Genomic DNA, 21,005 nt, shown 5'->3' with positions numbered 1-21,005 from the left:
GCTATAATGACATGTTTGTTTGGCCTAAAACTCTGACACAAACAATCTAATCCTACCAATCTACGTATACACATACATTTTCGTGACATAATAATATTTGTTAAATCAAATTCTCAAGTCTAAATTATTTAATCAAAACTAAATTATTCTGAATACATCTCAAAAACATATTCATTAGGAAATAGTTTGGTCCCCTCACGTTTCATTATGAATGGATATGTTGACTCATGCATGCAGCTGCGCAGTGGATCGCATCCGTTGTATGGCGCTTGTCGCAGTGACCTTCAAACAACGTTTTGCACAGAAGAAAAATCCTACTACGCCACCCTGTGGACATCAGCAGCATTAGTAGGTTGGCAATATAGTGAAAGCCAATAAGTGAACTATAAACTGATATATGTATTACATATTGCTAATTTTATATAATTGTATGATATATTGTTCATACTTTAAAACAACTAACAGATTAATTCCGTAATATTATATTTCCATATGTGTAGTGGAAAAAGTAATCATTCAAATATAAAATGAAATTATATAAAATTGTTTATATAACTTCGAATTGATTTAAAATGCATTTGTATGCATGCTTCTTGCACCTAGAGATGTCTCCCTTCCTCTCTATAATTGAAAGGTGTTAATGTAGTTTGCGTTTCTATTGCCACCATAGCGAAGTCTGACACAAGGCCATGCCAATCTATTGTCTTCATTGATGTGTAGATTCCACTTCCCCCTGTAGTGTATTGGAAATTAACTTGGTCTCACATGCCATGGCTGACTTCAGCCCTGGCCCATCCTAAACTCTCCACAATGCTCCCTCCCCCTCACCCTTGTTTCCTTGATTGTCACTGTCCACGATGTGAAAGTTTCCCCATAAGAATCATGTACACCCATTGTCACAGGGAAGATGCTTGTTAGGTCGCTGCTCATAACCCCCCATGATCATGCTCTTAATTAAATACTTTGCTTATAAGAAGTGTTCTGATGAAGAAATAAGTTATTCTTCATCAATATGCAACTGTAAACTAATTCATTGGTTGTGTTTGGTTGTCCAAAAAAAGGCAGCAATTCAAACAAAGAACATGATGATATAATAAAGATGTATTGGTAAACAATACGCTGTACATGAAGACATTAGCAAGCGTGCAGCCTCATTTCAATGAAACATGCTGAACTGTGTATGCTATTAGACAGACAGATAAACAGACACAGACTGACAGACAGATATATATCTATATCTATGAAGATATATAGATACATTATAAACTGGTTTTAAATTACTTCACTTGTGATTGGCTGGTAAACATATCTTGTGAAACTCCTCAAGACTTTAAAAGCGGTGTTTGGACTGTGGGCAATGGCCAACCCCATCATTTAACAGAAAAGAAAACAGCAAACACGCATTGTGTAATGACAGTTTGTGCGGGTGAGGAGACACAAGGATTAAAGAGACTCTCAACTACTCAACATGACATGTGTCCCCAGCCACCTCCCCATCACACCCACTCTGTAAACAACTCTACAACTCAAACTCTTTAAACTTTACTTCCATTAGCCGGGGATAACTGAGATAGTCAAACAACAAACCACTAAACATACCGAACTGTTGAACTTATAGGCAACAGAGTAGGTTAATTAAATAATGGATTTACTCTCTCTCTCACCACAATGCCAGACTGTTTATCACGTGCTGAATATTGAGCTAATATCCAGCTTGATGCTTTGCTCTTTGCTTGGAGATACCTGCGAGCTGCAGGCCCCACCTCCAGCATATCCTATAGGCTACCACCCACATCTGCACCCTGACCCTACACCAATAACCATGGATACTGATGCATGTGGCTGTAGAGGCTAGTAATTTGGCAGCTTAGCGTTAAATACCTGATTCATGTACAGGTCATATGGGCAGCCTTACCTCAAGGAAGATACTTCTCTTCCACCACTATCCATCCAGACAACGAACACATCCTGGGAACTGTTGACAAACAAGTTCTCTCTTTACACAGAAGAGTTGCTGTTGGAGCCCAAATTAGTGATCATGTCTGGGAGTGCACACACACACACACACACACACACACACACACACACACACACACACACACACACACACACACACACACACACACACACACACACACACACACACACTCACGCACGCACGCATACACATGTGTGTGTGTGTGTGTGTGTGTGTGTGTGTGTGTGTGTGTGTGTGTGTGTGTGTGTGTGTGTGTGTGTGTGTTCAATTATTGCAGGTATTTAAGGTTGTGCCCAATGCGTGTTATAACAGGAGAAATGGAACAGGTGAAACATGTTGTTCTCTTGAGGTCTCAGTGTCACTCTCTGGTTCCCATTCACTCCTGGGTATCATTCAGCATCAAGCATGTAAACTAGTTAGGACTGCTCTCAGGTATATATGCCAGAAGGACAAATGACATGACCAGACTTGCATTAGGGTCTCCTGTTTCCTGATCAGTATATCTCAGCAACGGTAAATTAGAGTCAAATTATAAATTGATATTATTGAAGTACAACATGAAGAGGTAGAATAAATTGTAGCTGAATTTTCACTATTCATTAAAGTAAAAATCTTGTCAAGTCAATCAAATGAATATCTTCACCCTTATCTTCCCTTTTTTTCCCCTTTTATGACTTGTAAAGCATTTAAATCTTTTTAATGCAACCCAACGTTTCAACAGGCCTATTTCATAAACAAAAATGACTAAATGACACAATTGGCCTTTCAAATGTTGTGGTTTGTATAAGAAAAACTATACTAAAATCTCCTAATAAATTTTCGATTAGGGCTTTTTGATTTGGGGCTTGTGGGAAGAGTTTGGCCTGAGGGCGGTTTCAGTGAGTTTCAACACCTCCTCTTGAACCACTTGCAAGTGGAGGAGTCGGAAGAGCCAAGGCATTGCGAGGTGCGAGTCGAATGGAAAAGGGTCAGCGTCGCCTTCACAATGGAAAGTTTCTGCGTCATTTTCAATGCAGTCCTGCTTTATTTAGCTACTGCAGCGATTCCACATGATGGAATTCATTGGACATATACCGGTAGGTTATTTTGTTTCATATTTAAAATTTAAAATTATCAATGTTTAAAAAAAAGAAAAGAAAAAGTGATATTTAAAAGGCACAAAAACTTATCAATGTGTGGTACATAATATAATATGCCTAGGGTACTTGCTTTCAAAGATGAGCATGGTGATAGGTTATGTAGGCAAAACGTGGCAGAATATGGAACACTGCTTTGGTTTGATGTTTAGTTTGCATGTTGTATATTTAAATTGCTAGGACTATACACACAAGTGGTCGAAGCAGGATACTTACACTACTTCAGACTACTATGTGACAACCATGATCCAGTTTTAACGAAGTGTCGTGAAGAAAAGTTGCCCCCTAGTTGCGGACTTGGCTCACATATTAACTAGGGAGACCATCCGCCGTGCCTCCAAATATTTAGTAACAGAATCCGAATTACTATTTATAAAATGACACACGCGCGCGTGTGTGTGTGTGTGTGTGTGTGTGTGTGTGTGTGTGTGTGTGTGTGTGTGTGTGTGTGTGTGTGTGTGTGTACGTGCGTGCGTGCGTGCGTGTGTGCGTGTGTGTGAGAAGAGGGGGCACTGGACCAGGCTCATTGGCCATTAAAGTATCCAGCTTGCGGCGGCAAGAAGCAGTCTCCCATCGACATCCAGCGGCGGAATGTGCGACACAATCCCCAAATGTTGCAGATGGAGCTGAGAGGATATGATGCCCAGAAGGGGAACTTTCTCATGACCAACAACGGGCACTCAGGTAGGCTACAGCCGTCCATGCACACGAAGCGTCAGAATGTGCCACGAAACGATTTAAATGAACGTTGTTGTTTTTTTTGAGTGAATGTTTGCAGGAGATATATGTTTTCCTCAGCAAATGTTTTTATATTATTTGATTTCATTAAAAAATATATTATTTATTTCCGTTATAAACCGATCACTATTAATATGTTCAATCTGTGGATCAATTGGGATGGTCTTCAGTTCAGATCGACCTGCCCCCCACCATGGTGATCTCTGAGGGTCTCCCCGGCCGCTATACGGCGGTTCAGATGCATCTACACTGGGGCGGCTGGGACCTGGAGGCCAGCGGGGCCGAGCACACCGTGGACGGCATCCGATACATGGCAGAGGTGCTCCACAATAGATCGATTATAGGCTATACATTTATATATGTATGATGTGTTCCATATCTTCAATCTTAGTCGTGGTAAACCATGAGACGACCTTTAAATTTAATGTTTTACTTAAACATGTTTAAGGGTTAGGTAAATTGCATACACTGCTGATATCATGTTACTTTCTATATACAATGCACTTGCTGTTGGTAAACCAAATCATTTTGATATTATACTAATAAAATACATTTTTAAATGAAAAACCAAGGATGAAAGTACGCACCAGCATTGTCTTTACCTGGTAAAGAAAATTATTTACCAGGGACATGGTGTGATAATGTGTTGTGCGTCTTCTGCGTGTGTGTCCCAGCTCCACGTCGTCCATTACAACTCTGACAAGTACAAGAGCTTCAAGGAGGCCCGAGATAAGCCAGACGGCCTGGCAGTGCTTGCATTTTTCTACGAGGTAAATAAAGAATTTTTCTTTCCTTGAAAACTTCATCTTATCGTCCCCATCACTCCGGTTGGGATTAGCTAGAAAAAAATAAAAATGCAAAACAACTTGACTTAAAGACTTAAACTTGTCTTGATGATACATTTGTTTATGTCGTTGGTCTCATACACCCAATACTGCCCAACAGGTTTTAAATCAACACCAAATATGGCTGTTTCAGTGATTCAATTATTGAATGCATCATCCACTGTCGCAAATGAGCTCACATCCAGAATTTCTCCCTAACGAAACAGGAAATGAGGCAGCTATTGGTTTCCGGCCAAGGCTTTGTGAAATCTAATCTCAAAAGTTTTGTGGTAACCTAGTAAGACTGCTGGGTCGGTGATTAGTTCCCCATTGACCTCTTGGCCTCTCGGGCAAACGATACAGTAATGTGTTTCCTATTTGGCCCACTTAGAGCTTCTATTGAGGGCTTGTCACATGCTTGCATTTTGAACCCGAGAGAGACCATTGCTGTGGCAACTGTGTAAAAGACATCTATCTGGGTAGCGGTGTAATGTTGCACAGAAAAAAAGAGAGTGACCTGTTTATTTACGCACGACCAGGGGCCAAGTTAATGCAATATTCTAGAAACGTAGTACAGACCCAACATCTTGTTACATCTAATTGTATGGCCACTTGAAATACAGATTATTCTTGTAGATGAGAAAATATCATGTTTCAATTGCATCATCTGTCCAGACTCACAGAGATTCCTATAGACCTGAGCAGTGAGGTTCCAGCCCTTAATCCACAAACAGCCCACATTCATGAATTAATGCTCAGCCTTCTCACTCAATACTGGACCAATTTAAAGTGTTAAATGTCTTCCGCATTTCTGTTTGTAGCCTCAAAATTGTTAAAAAATAGCATCCATGTTGAAAGTTTAGATTTATTTACTGAGAATATGTACTGGATATCATAACGTGATATCCTCAAGACTACCCATGAGCCTCGTTGATTCTTGAATCATAAGGGCGCGAACACAACAATTGACGTTCACATCTTGCAATTTGGCAAATCTTTCGCAAGTAATACAAAGCCGATGATATAGGCACTGAAGCAGTTTGGGTACAGTCCAAAAATACTCCACCCATTCTTTGACTCACTACGATTGACGATGAAGAAGAACATTATGTAAAAACAGTTAGACTCAACTGTCTTAATAAACCAAGGCTTATATGATAGGGTGAAGTTGAATTGCACCATGGGAATAAGTATTTGTATATGTTTGGCGTGATAAGATACATAGTAAGGTAGACATTATTTTATCTTGTTTTTTTACTAGTTTTGAAAATGTAAATCAAATTGAATTACACTGACCTATATGCCCTCATCAAATATCAGACCAGCTGAAAAAGTAAAACGTTCAAACCAAGCTTTCTCTGAAACCCCTTGACTGTAAACTTCATAGGCACTAACACTTGGAAGGTCTTGGAGTGATTACGTGACTTCCCAGGTTTTTAAGCTTACTATGGGAGGAGTCCTATTTCAGTTAACAACCCGAATGGGCAACTAGTACAGCACAGTACTGGATGTACTGGTCAATGAACATGCAGGCAAGCAATCAATCAATCCACACAAACTTGGTAAGAAGAACCGATAAACACACATCCCTGATGCTAGGTGTCATTTGTCTTTTATGTTTTAATATAGTTTTCCCATGTGTTTTTATCAGGATGGGCATTTCGAGAACACCTATTACAGCGATTTCATCTCCAATCTGGCCCGCATCAAGTATGCAGGTAACACGCAACAGATGTAACAGACAGTTTGATTGTGGATCATGTTGTTTGTCACTGGAGTTTTTTTTATGCACTACCACATTACAGTGTCTTTATTGCAGGTAATAAGCAATAATACAGCATTTAACAGCTTGTACTTAATATGTTATAACTCTATGGTATAGACCAACCCTAATCCATGGTGTGGAACTCTCTTTTTCGCCTGTTCTTAGCCAATAAAGTGATCTGCCAACCTGTGAAGCTTCCAACATGTTGTAACATTGCATATGACACATTATTTACTTGTGTGATCACACTGTAACTGGAAACTGTGATGTAACTTCATAACAATGCCAAATGATCCTCCCAGGTCAGGCTATGAACATCTCGCACATCGACGTGCGCTCCATGCTCCCAGAGAACATCAATCACTTCTTCAGGTACCAGGGCTCCCTCACCACCCCTCCCTGCTACGAGAGCATCCTGTGGACAGTGTTTGACACCCCCATCACTCTCTCCCACAACCAGGTACCACGTTAACCCCATATGCTTTCTTTAGTGGGCATAAAGAGCATTCTCCAAACACATCCCTGTCCTGTCTTAAAGGTTAAGACTTCAGAGAACGTTCAAGGACTTAAATTGCAATAAATAAATTATATATATATATGAATGAAATAGAAATTGGAAATTTAAAGTGAGGTTTTTGTTTTCATATTCATTTATTTGAGTGATGTTTATTTCTCCAAATATGTTATTTCAGAACCCCTAAAATAATTTCCTCCGTATATTACACCACGGAACACTGATACACCACTATCTGCCATGTATCCTCATCATGTAAGGTGGGCTCTGCTGCACTCGGGTTGTGTTTTTTTAGTTCTCCACCCAGAGTGTAAACTTCTCATCTCTTATCTCTCAGATCAGGAAGCTTGAGAGCACTCTGATGGACCACAACAACAAGACCATATGGAATGATTACCGCATGGCCCAGCCCCTCAACGACCGAGTGGTGGAGTCCTCCTTCCTGCCTCGCCTCGGGAAAGGCAGTATGTACCCTTTAAATTCAACGGAAATATGATGGGACCAAAGCCATAGAACTAAACCTGAACCCCAAAACCTTTAACGTTTTTATTAAACTGAGAAGTAAATCTGTTTCAAAATGTTTATTCACTTTTGTTTATCTTGTTCCCTCTCAGCGTTTTGTCGGCAGGATGAAATCGAGTCGAAGCTCTTGAGAATCGAGAACATAATAACTTCTCTTGGAAAACACATTCATTCGAGTGAGTGGACAGTGTGCTGTCAGCACCAACTATCAAAACGACCATAAATTGCTGAATGTGACACAAAATAAAACTGCTTCTTTTCAGTACTTTCCTTCACAGAATGCATTTCTCTGGTAATACAATTGGTGGATAGTTTGTACAATTGGCTGACCTGGCTTGTGTGTGTTTGTATAATTCCTCAGATGAAAGGCACGACTCTAGGAGTTCCAGCCATGGTGAGTGTCCAGTGATTTCCTCCTGTTTAAGGCCTTAAAGAAGATGAACCAATGTGTAGTGCATGCCATTTTCTAAGAAAGAACGTGGCTTCATATTTTCTTTTCTTAGAACCCCAAGCGATCTCCTCCCTCGTGCTCAACTTCCCAGAGCGCAACGCCGGCAGCTACGCCCTGGCCCGCCTCCTCCACCCCATGGACCTGCACGCCTTCACCGCCTGCATGCACGTGCGGCCCCACCCCGGCACCGTGCACACCGTCATGTCCTACTCCACCACTGGCGTGGACAACGAGCTCATGATCAACGTGGGCCAGGAGGTGGGCCTCTGGATTGGCAACGAGTTCGTCAACCTGCCGCACGGCTTCCAGTCGCCCGACTGGGCCAACTACTGCGTCACGTGGTCGTCGCACACAGGCGTCGCCGAGCTGTGGATCAATGGGCAGCTGGGGGAGGAGCAGCAGTTCCTGAGGGGCGGCTACTCCATCAGCACGGGGGGGGTCTTCGTCCTGGGCAAGGACCAGGACGGCTTCCTGGGGATCTCTGACTCGGACGCCTTCGTGGGCCGCATGACGGACGTCAACGTGTGGGACTACGTGCTGAGCAAGGCCGATGTCAGGGAGCAGCTGTCGTGCGAGAGGAACGCCACGGTGGCGGGCAACGTGTTCAGCTGGGGGGCCACGCCGCTCAGCCTGTACGGCGGGGTGCAGATCGGCGACGACACCCGATGCCAGGAGAAGTGAAATCCGCATCCCCCCCCCGCCACTGCTCAACACTCAACTCCCGAATTATTTTTGCAAGGCTGTTGTTTCTATATAAAAAAATATTAGCCCACGGTGAAGGTGAAATGCTTTCTTTTGAATGAAGAATAGGAGTTCCGTATAGTTAGTTTAGTGTGTTGAATATTTAATATACAACAATAGTTATGAACCATCACCCACAGTATCAGCCATGTATTTAATATCTCTTTTTTGTATCATCAATAAACATTTGTGAAAAAAATTAATGGCTCATGTGATGACTTGAGGCATACACAAACACAAATTTAATTGTATTATAGCTCTTGTGGCATAACACAATGGCTCTATTAAACAGAACTTTCCATCCAAACAGAAATCTATACAAGGGTTGTCGAAGTGTTGTCACCCGCGCCGTGCGCTGTAGGTACGCTGCCTACGCCGCGCTGATGATTTATGGGGCCTCCGCGGAAGACACGCCGCCGTAGGTGTCGGAAGACCCCCGGGACTAACCTAAGTCGAAACCCTCGCGTCTCTCCCCCCCCAACCGTGATCCCGTCGTCTCACGGAGGGTGTGTGCTCGGCTCAGCTCTATTTGGGTCCGACCCAGGTCACTTGGTTAAGCCCCGATCGCAAATGCTCCTATCGCTCTAGTTAATTCTACGGCCTCTGCCCCTCGACGTCGAGCCACAGAAAATAACCACAAACAAAAAAAAAAACCTTATTACTTAGCGTTGCCCCGCATCAGTCACAATCACCAATCACCGCTCGTAATGTGCGCCACTTACCGTGAGGTGTCGGTCGGTCTGCTTCTGCCGGCTTGATGAGTCGACAGGTAAGGGACTCGCAAAAAGGGATAAACTCGCCTACTACAAATGTAGTCAGGTAGATTTATTTTTAGGTCCAATAATACAAAATTAACTTTTACAAATATACGAAGTGCTCGGTCCTAACTAGAACTTTGATATAAGGCACTGTTTCCTAAACTAAAGGGAGAGAGTGAGAGAGAGATAGATAGATAGATAGATAGAAAAGATGTAGATGGTGATGGCGAAAGGGTTAGCGCAAGATAAACAATTAAAAACTGGCCTAATTTAAGGATGGATCATCAGTGGTGGAATCTGCCCGTTCGGGATTCCTTTACTTGACGTGGAAGCTGCCCTTTCGGGATTCCTTTTCTCTTTTTTGTTCCAGAGGTTCCAGAGGTGGAAGCGGCCCTTTCGGGATTCCTTTTCTAGGTGGAAGCTGCCCTTTCGGGATTCCTTTTTTCTCTTTTCTTTTTAGAAATAAAATAAGAGGATAAAAACGCTATTTGCTAAGTTGGTTAGTACAGGGTGAGAAAAAGAGATCAGAATAGGCAGAGAGAGATGATCACACAGCTCTACCCCCAGCAATCAACACCAAGCGACTGCTAGCAACGAACTGCTTCAACAGACTGTAAAGAACTCCAAATCTTAAAACTTTCTATACCATAAGAGACCCTCCTCGGCTCCTATTCTCTAAAGGTGGGGGCCTGGTGTCATCTTACAATCTGCATTTCACAAATGTCTCTTTGTTACACATTTCTGGTTATCACATTTCGCACTCATGTCTAGTTCAGAACAAGCATGCTAAAGTAACAGCCATCAAGGGTTTACAATGTGTGTGTGTTCTTCTTTACGATCCTCCTTGTGCGTGTGTCACAGTTAGCATATGGTGGTCGTGTCATGGGGCCTACAGAGAAGCACCCTTTTAGTGCTCCTCACAGTGGGCCTTTCATACAATCAAAGTCCCCCCATATGTTCTTGCATTCTGATAGATCTCCACATATAAGATATAATAAAGCATGCACAATAAGATACATATGGCATACATATAAAACATAATAAAGCATACTTAAAAAGATATATATGGCATACATAGACATTCAAGGTATACATGCATATGTAGGTAACATTTTCTTGACCACGTAGTTCTGCGTCCTTTCCATGATCGAATCGGGGGAGGCTAGGTGCATCAAAAACAGTGAGTCCTATCGGGACACACGTCAGGGTCTTTAATGTTTTGGACCGGAGACACACAGAAGCCTTGGTGTTTGTTTGATGTAATAAAAAAAAGGTAAATTCTAACCGGCTCCAGTCGACTCAGACATTTGCACAGCAGGGGAGACTTCCTCCCTCCTCTCCCTCCTGAATGCTCTCAGTTTCCTCTAAAAAGCAGTGTCCTTTGGTACATCCTCTGGTCCCACTTCGCTGCCCTTCAGTGGTTCGTCGCCGTAGGCCTGCTTGATCTCCACTTTGTTCTTCTTGGCGAACATCTGGCTGATCTCTAGGAAGGTCTTGTTCTTGGTCTCCTGCACAACCATCCATATGTAGATGAGCGTGGCCAGGCAAATGCCGGAGAAGATGATGAAGCTGTACGGGCCCAGGCCTCTCTGGAGAACAAGGAACAAGGTTGTTATTGGAAGAGGGAAGAGGGAACCGAACCCTTGATGATATGCGGCAACGACATGCACCGTGTCCTACTGCTGTGATGAAGGCCCGAAGACCCATCACCATACACGGCTGGGCCACGTAACCCTGATCTGTTTCTGGTTCCTGGGGGGTTTGGGGGGAATTTACTAGATTCAATACAACACGAATGTAATCTTAAGTCACAAGTCATTGTGACATTTTGCACTTGCCAAACCGAAAGGGTTTTGGACTGAATGTACGTTTTTATACCTCATAGGGATGAGAACTTGGCGAAAACATTGCCTTCTCCATCCTGTTTGACTTTTAAGATGGTAAATGGAGCTTCAACAAGGAGGAAGTAAACATGAAAAGAAAATGTGTGTTTACTTTGGTGAGCCAAAGAAAGTATAAACAAAACATAGACATCCATTCAAAGCATTTCCTGAAAACTTATTGACGATTATAGCAATGATATGGTTCAGGATTATTATGATGACGATGATGACAATGATGATGATGATGATGATCATCATAGACATCCATTCAAAGCATTTCCTGAAAATGGCCTTATTGATGATTATAGCAATGATATGGTTCAGGATTATTATGATGATGATGATGATGATCATCATCATCATCATGATCGTGTTATTGAGAATATTTGAAGGGACTACTCATCAGAGAGGCCTTTTAGAGCTTGTAGGACTTACCGCTAGGAAGGGGAAGACCAGCCCCACAGTGAAGTTGCTCAACCAGTGGACCGATCCCGCCACCATGAAGGCAGCCGGCCTGGACGACTGCCTGAACATCTCCGTGGTCACCACGTTGGGAATGGGACCTTGATACGCATGGAAGATGCGGTCAGACAGGGTCTAACCTCCCAGAACCGTGTCTGGTACAGATCACCGTAGTCTACGAGAAGCAAGGGCTCACTAATTGAGGAAAATGATCATTTGTCAGGCCTTTTAAATGTGCATTAGTATACGTCAACACATATCCAAACAACACTCAGGGCTAATGGGGCGCCATGGTTTGATGAGTGTGTGCGTAAACAACCACAGGGTCACAGGGTCACTCACTGGGGCCTATGGCGTGGCCAATGACGTAGATGATGATACAGGCTATGCTGAGATAGGGCATCCAGGATAAGCTCTCCTGTGAAGACACATGGCAACAAAACAGCCCAGGAGTTGTGTTAACTATGGGGGTTTCAAAGGATTGCAAACATTAAGGAAACCATACCATTTAGGGCATGTAGACAAGAAGACGCTCCTTCCTGTATATGCATAGCTAATGAATAAGCCGTGCATGAGCCACCAGAGAACCACATTTGTTTATTTTGCGACAGGGGGTAAAAAAATGGCTTGAAAATGCACAATTTCTATAGAAACACTGTGGCTTTTCGATATGTGCTCTAATTATAATATTATACAATTATACAGCAAGATAAGAATGGGAACGCACCAATGGCCTATGGGCCCTGTAAAATATCTCACTAAATGAGAATTGTTTATGGTAGCCTGTAGATGGCATCAGCGTAAAGTTTTGACCCTAGATTGGGTAACTTAAACCAAACCTTACCTGAAATGTGAGGGCTATGGTGAGTAAAACACACGCCGCACAGCAGATTCCAAACCCGATCAGCAGAAGAAGCCGGCGACCTGCGGCCTCTACAATGAACACCTTGGATCATAATATCCATTAAAAATATATTTTTTAATAATAACTCCAACAAGTCCCCCAGTGCAGTGGTTGACTTTGAAACAACCAATATTAAAGCTCATTAAAAACTGAAAAACAAGGCTAAAGATCAACATATAAAGTTAGGAATTAGTCGAGTACACTTAGAAAATCAGTTGAATATGTTTAAGTCAGACCACTTACAGCCGCAATGGTCATAACGACGTTGACAGCTCCTGTTCCCACGGTAACAAACTGGATGTGGTTCTCCTGGACCCCTGCTGAGGCATAGATGCTGTCTGCATAGTAGTAGATCTAGGAGCAATTAATATTACTTGTAAACATAGGCATGTGTAGGCTTGCAGCAGCATTCAAATACATCAATTAACACGTGTATAACTCCCTGACTAGCTGTGACTGAAATAACACAATTTAATTAACTTCAGGTGCAAGGCTTTTTTCACTAAAACCCCCCAAATAATTGTTCAGTCTATTGTCTGCTGAATGGTGGAGGCTAGACTCAACTGTATATTATGTAAGTTGCCCTGTTGCTTTGGTAAGCAGAATCGTATGATTAATTAGTCTGTATAAGTTCATGTTACACAACACTGAGGAAGCTTTAAGTGAGAAACTGTAAGACCTTCCCTTCCTGGTTTCTGCTTAACACGGCTGTTTCCGGGAAAAATGATGATGGTGGAATGAATGGCCGGGGTGCTGACAGGACAGCTCTGTTTCTTGCCTTTCTGTGTTGTTCCTCAACAACAACATCTAAAGCCCTGCAGGCAAGCATCTATCTGAGGTTCGCTAGACACAAAACACATGCGAGTATTTCATCAAAAATGAACCAGTCCTTTCACACTGAGAGCGTCCAGGAGGGGGCCTGGGGAGTCTCACCGCGTTGACCCCCGAGAGCTGCTGGCCCATGTTGATGACGATGATGGAGGTGAGCTGCCAGCGGAGGGAGGCCTGGGACAGCAGGCTGACCACTGACAGCTGGCCCTCCGCCCTCTCCGATTGGTTCTCCAGACGCATCTCGGACAGCTCCTCGTCCACCTCCTCCCAGCCCCGCAGCCGCTGCAGTGCTGGGGGGGGGGAGGAAGAATACATTAAGACAGGGTTCAAAACAATAGGGTTTTAAGAGTATTCAATTCAAACCAGTCTGAGCTATACCCCACGGCAGTCTTAATACCATACCTCATAGTCTGCCAACCTTTCCTTTAAATAGATGTTTGTCTATTCAGGTGTTTATGTTATCCCATCATTTAATCAGCTGTATGGTGCACATTTGATCTTGTCTTAAGATAGGACCTGACTGAGAGGCTGTCCCGCTCCTTTACCTTTCTTTGCGGTGGTGTCGTCCGCTCTCTGGATGAGCAGGTACCTGGGGCTCTCTGGGAACAGCGGCAGCAGCAGCAGCTCCACCAGGGCAGGGATACCCGTCAGCCCTAGCATCAGAGGCCAGCCTGGGGGAGAGGGCAGACAGATGGGAAGGCAGACAGACAGACAGACAGACGGGCAGACAGACAGACAGACGTGTAGACAGACAGAAAGACAGACAGGCAGACAGAAGGGCAGACGGACAGCCAGACAGACAGACGTGTAGACAGAGAGACAGACAGACAGACAGACAAATGGGCAGACAGACACATTGGCAGTCAGACAAGCAGACAGACAAACAGAAAGACAGTAAACTGACTGACAGAGAGTCAGTCAGTTTATTCAGTCAGACATTACATCAGCATTCAACCAATCACTCAACAAATCAGCCATTAAAAGATTGTATGCATGGAGGAAAAAACAACAAGCCCGCCAATGCTGAATCACCAATATCAACGTAATGGTGCTGCATAATGTGACTCAGCACTTTAAGGATGTATACAGTATATATATATATATATATATGGGTCCAGACCTGTGCTGTTCCCTAGGATGTTCCTGATGCCCAGCACCTGGGCACTGAGGATCCCAATGGTGATGAACAGCTGGGGCACGATGCCGATGGCCCCCCGCAGGTTCTTTGGGGAGATCTCCCCCAAGTACATGGGCACCACATTAGATGACAGACCTGGCGATGGGGCAGGACCATCAGACACAAGGAAACACTTTGTCTATTAGAAACACTTCAATAAGGACTATTAGTGTTTCTCTGACCGGCACATATGCCAACCAGAACCCTGGCCACGATGATGATCTCATAGGAGCGGACGGTCTCGCTGACCCCCATCATCACGGCAGGGATGATGGAGAAGATGTTGTTGAAGAGGAGGGTGCCTTTCCTGTCAGGTGATCACAGACGTCGGTCTCACATCAATGTCTCACCAAGCAATACACAATATATAGTAAAAAGACTGATATAGAAGATTAGATGTAAATTACTTCTCCACTTTATTGAAGTTTTCTGATGATTATTCTCATTTGTGTGTGTCTGTGCATGTGTGTGTCTGTGTGGGTGTGTGTATGCCTGTGTGTTGTATGTTGTGGTTGTGTTGGATGTCATTTTGGTCATGCAGTTCTAAAATTAAATGAGCTTATTATTCCTAATGTTTAGGTCACAGATGGCTACGGATCTGGATAAAGCAATGCATCATGGTTTTGTGGGTGAACATCATGGTTTAATCACCAGAGAAGTCCATCCTAATAAAACCCAAATCGCCCGCCTTGTGTGTTACCTCCCCAGTTTGTTGACCAGGGGGGCCACCATGAGAGAGCCTAGCAAGCCCCCCAGAGGGTACATGGAGACAGAGAGGGACCACAGCCGAGTCAGCACCTCTTCTTCCATTGGTGTGCCATAGCGCTCCATATAGGTGGAGTTATAGAAGGCCTTCATGAACTGCACAGAGAACCAGAAGATCAGGACAGTGAGGTCCCCTATAGACCACTGTGTTGTAGATGGCCTGATGGGGTGTTTTAGTTTACCAGTGAAGGGGAGTTGACCACGGCCACATTGTACCCGTATTGGAAGGAGGAACCAAATGCAGAAATGAGCGTTGCCAAGACGAGGACTGCAGTCAATCTCTGTCAGTGGATATCAGGAAAATGATTAAATTCACTCATCCCAGCTAGGAACCTCAAAGCTTGTCTCCACAGAATGTCATATTATTTTACCCTAGACTAGTAGTTATATGAACTGACAAAATCATACTCACTTCTTTAATATGACATCAAAACATCAGTGGGGAGAGGGGGTGTGAAAAAGGTTCAGTACTCACCCCTTTTCTCTTGGATGGATTCCCCTGGTACTGCTGGTCTGTCATGGCTGTCGGGTCTGTGTGTGGATTTGTTGTTAGAGGAGCTGATAGTTGCCTGGCTGTGTACTGACCTTTGGACTGGGGCTCAGAGGGCATTGCTATCAGGGTTTACTGGCTTTGTAATTATCATGTCACCTATTGCTGATTAAATGTAGTATAATCCTCCTTTCACTTGTTGAAGAAACACAAATGTTTCTCCTGTACTTCATACCTGATATGAAATAACTATAGTTTGTTAAGCTGCAGTGATCATTTTGCCTGTGGTCAACCCTTGTATTCAGAGTTTCAAACCCAGGTGAAGGTGAAGAAGTTTGTTATTGTAAGATGTTATCTCTCGATAAAGTCATGAGTGTGTATTTATGGTTCTGACTTCTTGGGCTCAATACGTAAGATTTTCTTTTTTTATAAATACACATACGATACAGGAATTAGAGGCCACAAACACCTGGTCAGGGCTAACTGTTTGCTCATAGAAATTTGAGATGAAGCAATGAAGCATTTATTTGATTGAAAAGTGTGTTATAGAGCAGGGAAACTTCCACTAGAATGAGCTCCCTCTGTTGGTTTTGTTTTTTAATACTGTATCTGTAATGCTCTTGTCATGTTGTGTGTTTAAATAAATTTATGTTATTGTGGATTATAAAGGATTTGGTTATGTACTGATTAAAATTATGCTGGTTTGGAGGATAAAATAACCAAGCTCCAGTATAGCATGGTCAAACATGAAATTATCAATATCATTGCTATTATTTGTATACAGATTTGTAAAATTAAGTAAAATGTTCTTGTTCTAAAATCCACGCAATAGCCTTTTTAACCTTGAAATAGATACACAGAATTAAATGTAACAGGTAACCAACATAAAAGGGATATTGTCATTGAAATGAGAGTAGGCCTCAAATTGTTTCATTGATATTTTATATTACAGATATTATGTTTCATCCCCTTTTTTCAATACTGGAAGTAGCAGTATTTCTACGGATCCACACCCCTAATGGGATTTCTCATCAATATCTTGCTCAATGTCTCCATAATTCAGCCGCGGACAGACCATTACAGCACCACGCACAACTCCCCAGCTCCTTGTGCAAGCCTGCAGCAGAGAGAAAGGGCAGCAGACTTCATTTTATTCCAGAAGATGGAGCCATAGGTCCAGGGGTGAAGCTTTAAATTCACTCCGGGTGCAAAGCCAGTTGCGATTGATCTGTCGTCAAGCTATTTACATTCTTCTTTCTCTTCCTTCAGAATGCAGTTTCCTTTTTGAAGTTGCTATCTGGCATGTAGACATGGAAGCATATGAAGCTCCCCATCTTAGACACACACTACGCCAAGACGCAACACAACGTCTTCTTGCTCTTGTTGTCCTCCTAGCATAAGGAGCCATTGTGCGTGTGGTGCACATTCTATTTTGATCGCCGGAGTCATGAGTGGGATGCTGCCGGGCTTTGTGGGATTAATGTGTTTTTGTGTTAGTTCCAAGAACAATCAAGACTATAGATTATCATGTTGTAAACAAAGCCTTTGCATTTCCATAGCAAGTGAATGGTTAGCTCATTGCAGTGTGGCCTTCCACATCTTAAGTTAATTAATGAACGAGGTGGGCAACTGGCCCAGTGTCTAATCAGCAAGCATCCTTCAGTATTTCAGGGTGAGGGAGGGACACCAATGTCAGCCAACTCTCAGGACCAATACAATGGATTGATCCTCACAGGACACTCATTGCAGCACTATAATCAAATTCTATGTAATAAACCCCCAAGGTTGAAAACAGATGTACTAGCCATTTTTTTAAGTGCCAGTGCCAGGATTTATGTTACATTTCCAATGAGATAAGCAAAAGGTCACCTGAGCTACAACTCATCGATATGGCACAGTATTGTTATAACTAGTATATCAAGGCTCAATTTGGTTAATTTTTAGTAAATATGATCAAATATATGCCCCAACAGTCCAATCTCACTATTTGTCTGCAGTAGGGGCAGGAAAAAATTGAAAAGTTTCACAACTGTTAATAAATGTTAAATTCTGTGTCTTTAAACCAGCGGTTCTCAAAGTGTGGGGCGCGCCCCACTGGTGGGGAACAGAGACGTGACAGGTGGGGCGCGACAAACGGGAGGAAATTTCACTGAAAACTCCACATTTCTTATGGTAGGAGTGAAAGCTTGACAGTAGGGCTGGGCGATATGGACCACAAGTCATATCTCGTATTTTCAAGCAGAATGTCGCTATAAGATATATACATGCTATAAAATAAGTGCTGTCGCCGCGCTCCAACTCGTCATTCTACATCGGGGGCGCCGCGTCGCTGTGCTCGTTAACCTGCCTGTAGGCCAGGGTGGCTAAACATTTTAAAATTAGTCAGTCAAAAACAGTCGGAGCAAGATGTGGCAAATACATGTTTCGCTCTGAAGGGGATTTTAAAAAGTGACGCGAGCGGAAGAGCGGAGGCTGGGGGGGGGAGCGTGTGTGAGCCAGAGGCAGAGCGGGACGGAGAGAGAGGTGAGCAGAGCAGTCCTGCACGGCTCTCATGTTGCAAACCCGCACCCGTCCTTATACCCGCACAACTTAAAACCACATCCGACCTGAATATCAGATCCAGCACCGGAGAAGTCTCGCTCTCTTGCTGCGCGGGATGCACTGAGCAGGGGTGGCGAGGATAAATCTGTCAATCTGAGCGATATTGGGAAACGAACGACCGTGCTTCTCGCCACCGCGATCACACACCGACAGAGTCGTCTTTAGGTGTTGTAACCGAGCAGCAGCTTCGTCCCGATGCTGAGCCTCGTCACTGGAGTCCTCCCCGTCCCATAGCGTGTCCGCTGACACTCCAGCTCTCTTCTCGGCCGGGGGGGCGCTGCTCGCATATTTTGTAGACGTGTCACTAATAATGATTTTTTTTTTTTTGAAATAGGCCTACATTTGAACATTTTAAGCTTGCAGCTTTGCAGCCACTCATGCAGGTATAGGTCTCATGAGTTCAATTGCTCACCTGTCTTGCCAAATGCATTGCTCGTCTTTTTTTTTTTTTTTAACAGATTGCAAAGTGGCACTTTTATTTTCTCTTTTTCTGAACTTGGTACAAGTCATGACACAGCTGCACTTTTATTTTCTCTTGTTGTTGAACTTGCTGTTATTTGACGTTATTGAGTTAGAATTTAGATACAACATGATGTAACTTGATGTTACTTCAATAAATGTGGAGATGTTAAGCTTGGCGTATTTCGTTAGCGTTGTGTTGGGGCGATGGGGGCTACGAGCCCCAGCCGCCGAGCTACGAGCCCCAGCCCCAGGCTAGCTACGAGCCCCAGCCGCCGAGCTACGAGCCCCAGCCCCAGCCGCCGCCGAGCTACAAGCCCCAGCCGCCGCCTAGCTACAAGCCCCAGCCGCAAAGATACAGAAGTTGTATCTTTCACAAAAATTTATCTTTTACATTGGTACCGTCGACATAAGCGCCGTGTTTGGTCCACTCGCTACGGACGTCGAGCGGAAAGAATGGAGATCGAGAGAGAAGTTAAAAAGTGCATCGCATCCACATCCATGCCTCCGCTCACCTCGCCGTCCAGCTGTGACAGCTGCACCCGTCTGTCCGGAAAGATCCTGGAGCTGGAAGCAAGAATCTCTCGCCTCTACCAGATCCAGGAAGATGAGAAATTCTTGGACACCATTGTCTTCGGTCCAGCCCAATCGGACCCAAACAGAGTCTTGGGGTCAGATGTCACCGTGCCCTCAAATATTGCCCCGCCCCCTTCTACCCCAGAGCTTCTCGCTTCCGCACCCCCTCCCCCCCCTGTCCTGGAGAAGTTTTGGCCACAGCTTGGGGCCAAACCGAAGGGCCTGATTAGCTCAACCCCCCTCCACCATGAAAACTGGTCCCTGGCCAGTGGAAAAGGAAGGAAAAAATCCCCCCCACCTCTTCCATCTCTTTTTAATTTCCACCTTGAAAGTAGATATGACATCCTCAGTCAGGGAGACTTTCCTCCTTTGCCTGTATCCTCTCAACTCAGGTCCCCCACCAGGTCAGCCCCCCCCCCTCCACCCACTGTGCCTAAGCCTCCCCCTGGGTCCCGCCGCTCCACACCCTGCTTCACTCCTGCACCCCGGGCAGGCCCTGCCAGGCTCCCAGCCTCTGGTCACACAAGGTCACAACACACTAACCCCCCCCCCTGTCACCTGGCCCCCCGCTCAACTCTCCCCCGTCCCTCTCCACCCACCAAGATAGTTGTGGGCGACTCCATCACTAGAAACATCCGTCTGCATAACTCTACTACACACTGTCTACCTGGTGCCACTGTCAATTCACTATTAGAGAAGCTCCCTGACCTGCTCCAATCAACTCCCCCCTCTGTTAACCGCATCATTGTCCATGTGGGGACAAATGACACTGCCCACCGGCAATCTGAGGTGCTCAAAGCCAGATTCAACAATCTATTTGAGTTTTTGAAAACGTGTGGTAAAACAGTTTTCATCAGTGGCCCTCTTCCCACACTCAACCTTGGTTCAGAACGTTTTAGCAGACTCCTGTCCCTCAACTCCTGGCTCCAGGCTGCCTGCAGAGAGCAGGACATCAACTACATTGACAATTTTAATTTATTCTGGAACCGTCCCTCTTTTTACCAGCGTGATGGTATCCATCCAAGCAGGTTGGGCAGCTGCGTTCTGTCTGGCAACCTCCAGCACGCGGTATTGAATGCATGACTGATAACGGCTGAATCAGCCCCCCCCACCCCTTGCAGGGGAGAAGCTCCCCCCTCCTTCTCCCTCTCCGTTCCCCCCCTTGATTCTACACGTCAACAGACTCTCCCAATCTCTAGCCATCTCCACTCATTGCCTATAACCACTTCAACTGTTGGTTCTGTCGCCCTCACCACAGCCTTTACACCATGCAATTCTCCACTCGTCATTCCTGTCTTCATCTCGCATAGACGGCGTCCTGCTCAAAGTCACCAGCATGGGGCCCATACATGTCTCCTGCGTTCACTACGCCCCTCCTCACTTCCCCCTCCCTCGACTGTTAAGATGGCACTGATCAATATCAGATCTCT

General features: G+C 44.3%; 2 protein-coding genes across 2 annotated transcripts; one reads left to right on the top strand and one right to left on the bottom strand.

Annotated features, from left to right (window-relative positions):
- Positions 1–2,929: 2,929 nt before the first annotated feature.
- ca6 (carbonic anhydrase VI) lies at positions 2,930–8,859 on the top strand. Its single transcript, XM_084479360.1, has 10 exons — positions 2,930–3,054; positions 3,619–3,798; positions 4,023–4,171; positions 4,527–4,622; positions 6,328–6,394; positions 6,744–6,901; positions 7,293–7,419; positions 7,570–7,653; positions 7,839–7,871; positions 7,981–8,859. The coding sequence occupies exons 1-10, from the start codon at positions 2,964–2,966 to the stop codon at positions 8,607–8,609; spliced, it is 1,614 nt and encodes a 537-aa protein (XP_084335486.1). The 5' UTR covers positions 2,930–2,963; the 3' UTR covers positions 8,610–8,859.
- Positions 8,860–9,460: 601 nt separating this feature from the next.
- Positions 9,461–19,681, bottom strand: LOC311359861 (solute carrier family 2, facilitated glucose transporter member 5-like). The gene is made up of 13 exons (XM_084479888.1): positions 19,515–19,681; positions 15,925–15,980; positions 15,632–15,730; positions 15,385–15,545; positions 14,867–14,991; positions 14,628–14,780; positions 14,053–14,178; positions 13,610–13,797; positions 12,920–13,030; positions 12,617–12,718; positions 12,115–12,190; positions 11,746–11,873; positions 9,461–11,016 (listed from the first exon to the last, which is right to left on the bottom strand). The coding sequence occupies exons 2-13, from the start codon at positions 15,967–15,969 to the stop codon at positions 10,792–10,794; spliced, it is 1,539 nt and encodes a 512-aa protein (XP_084336014.1). The 5' UTR covers positions 15,970–15,980; positions 19,515–19,681; the 3' UTR covers positions 9,461–10,791.
- Positions 19,682–21,005: the final 1,324 nt, after the last annotated feature.

The sequence above is a fragment of the Micromesistius poutassou genome, assembly GCF_964030765.1.
Source record: "Micromesistius poutassou genome assembly, chromosome: 15".
Classification (NCBI taxonomy): Eukaryota; Metazoa; Chordata; class Actinopteri; order Gadiformes; family Gadidae; genus Micromesistius; species Micromesistius poutassou.
Note: the sequence above shows the minus strand (reverse complement) of the source record. Positions and strands in the feature narration are given on the sequence as shown.

Excerpts from the sequence above, each read along its gene's own strand:
- LOC311359861 (XM_084479888.1), bottom strand. The coding sequence starts at position 15,969 with ATGACAGACCAGCAGTACCAGGGGAATCCATCCAAGAGAAAAGGG. Across the intron at positions 13,798-14,052 it reads CGACACCACCGCAAAGAAAG|CACTGCAGCGGCTGCGGGGC; the intron begins GTAAAGGAGCGG and ends CCCCCCCCCCAG. Across the intron at positions 13,031-13,609 it reads AGCTCTCGGGGGTCAACGCG|ATCTACTACTATGCAGACAG; the intron begins GTGAGACTCCCC and ends AATTGCTCCTAG.
- ca6 (XM_084479360.1), top strand. The coding sequence starts at position 2,964 with ATGGAAAGTTTCTGCGTCATTTTCAATGCAGTCCTGCTTTATTTAGCT. Across the intron at positions 3,055-3,618 it reads AATTCATTGGACATATACCG|AGGGGGCACTGGACCAGGCT; the intron begins GTAGGTTATTTT and ends GTGTGTGAGAAG. Across the intron at positions 6,902-7,292 it reads TCACTCTCTCCCACAACCAG|ATCAGGAAGCTTGAGAGCAC; the intron begins GTACCACGTTAA and ends CTTATCTCTCAG.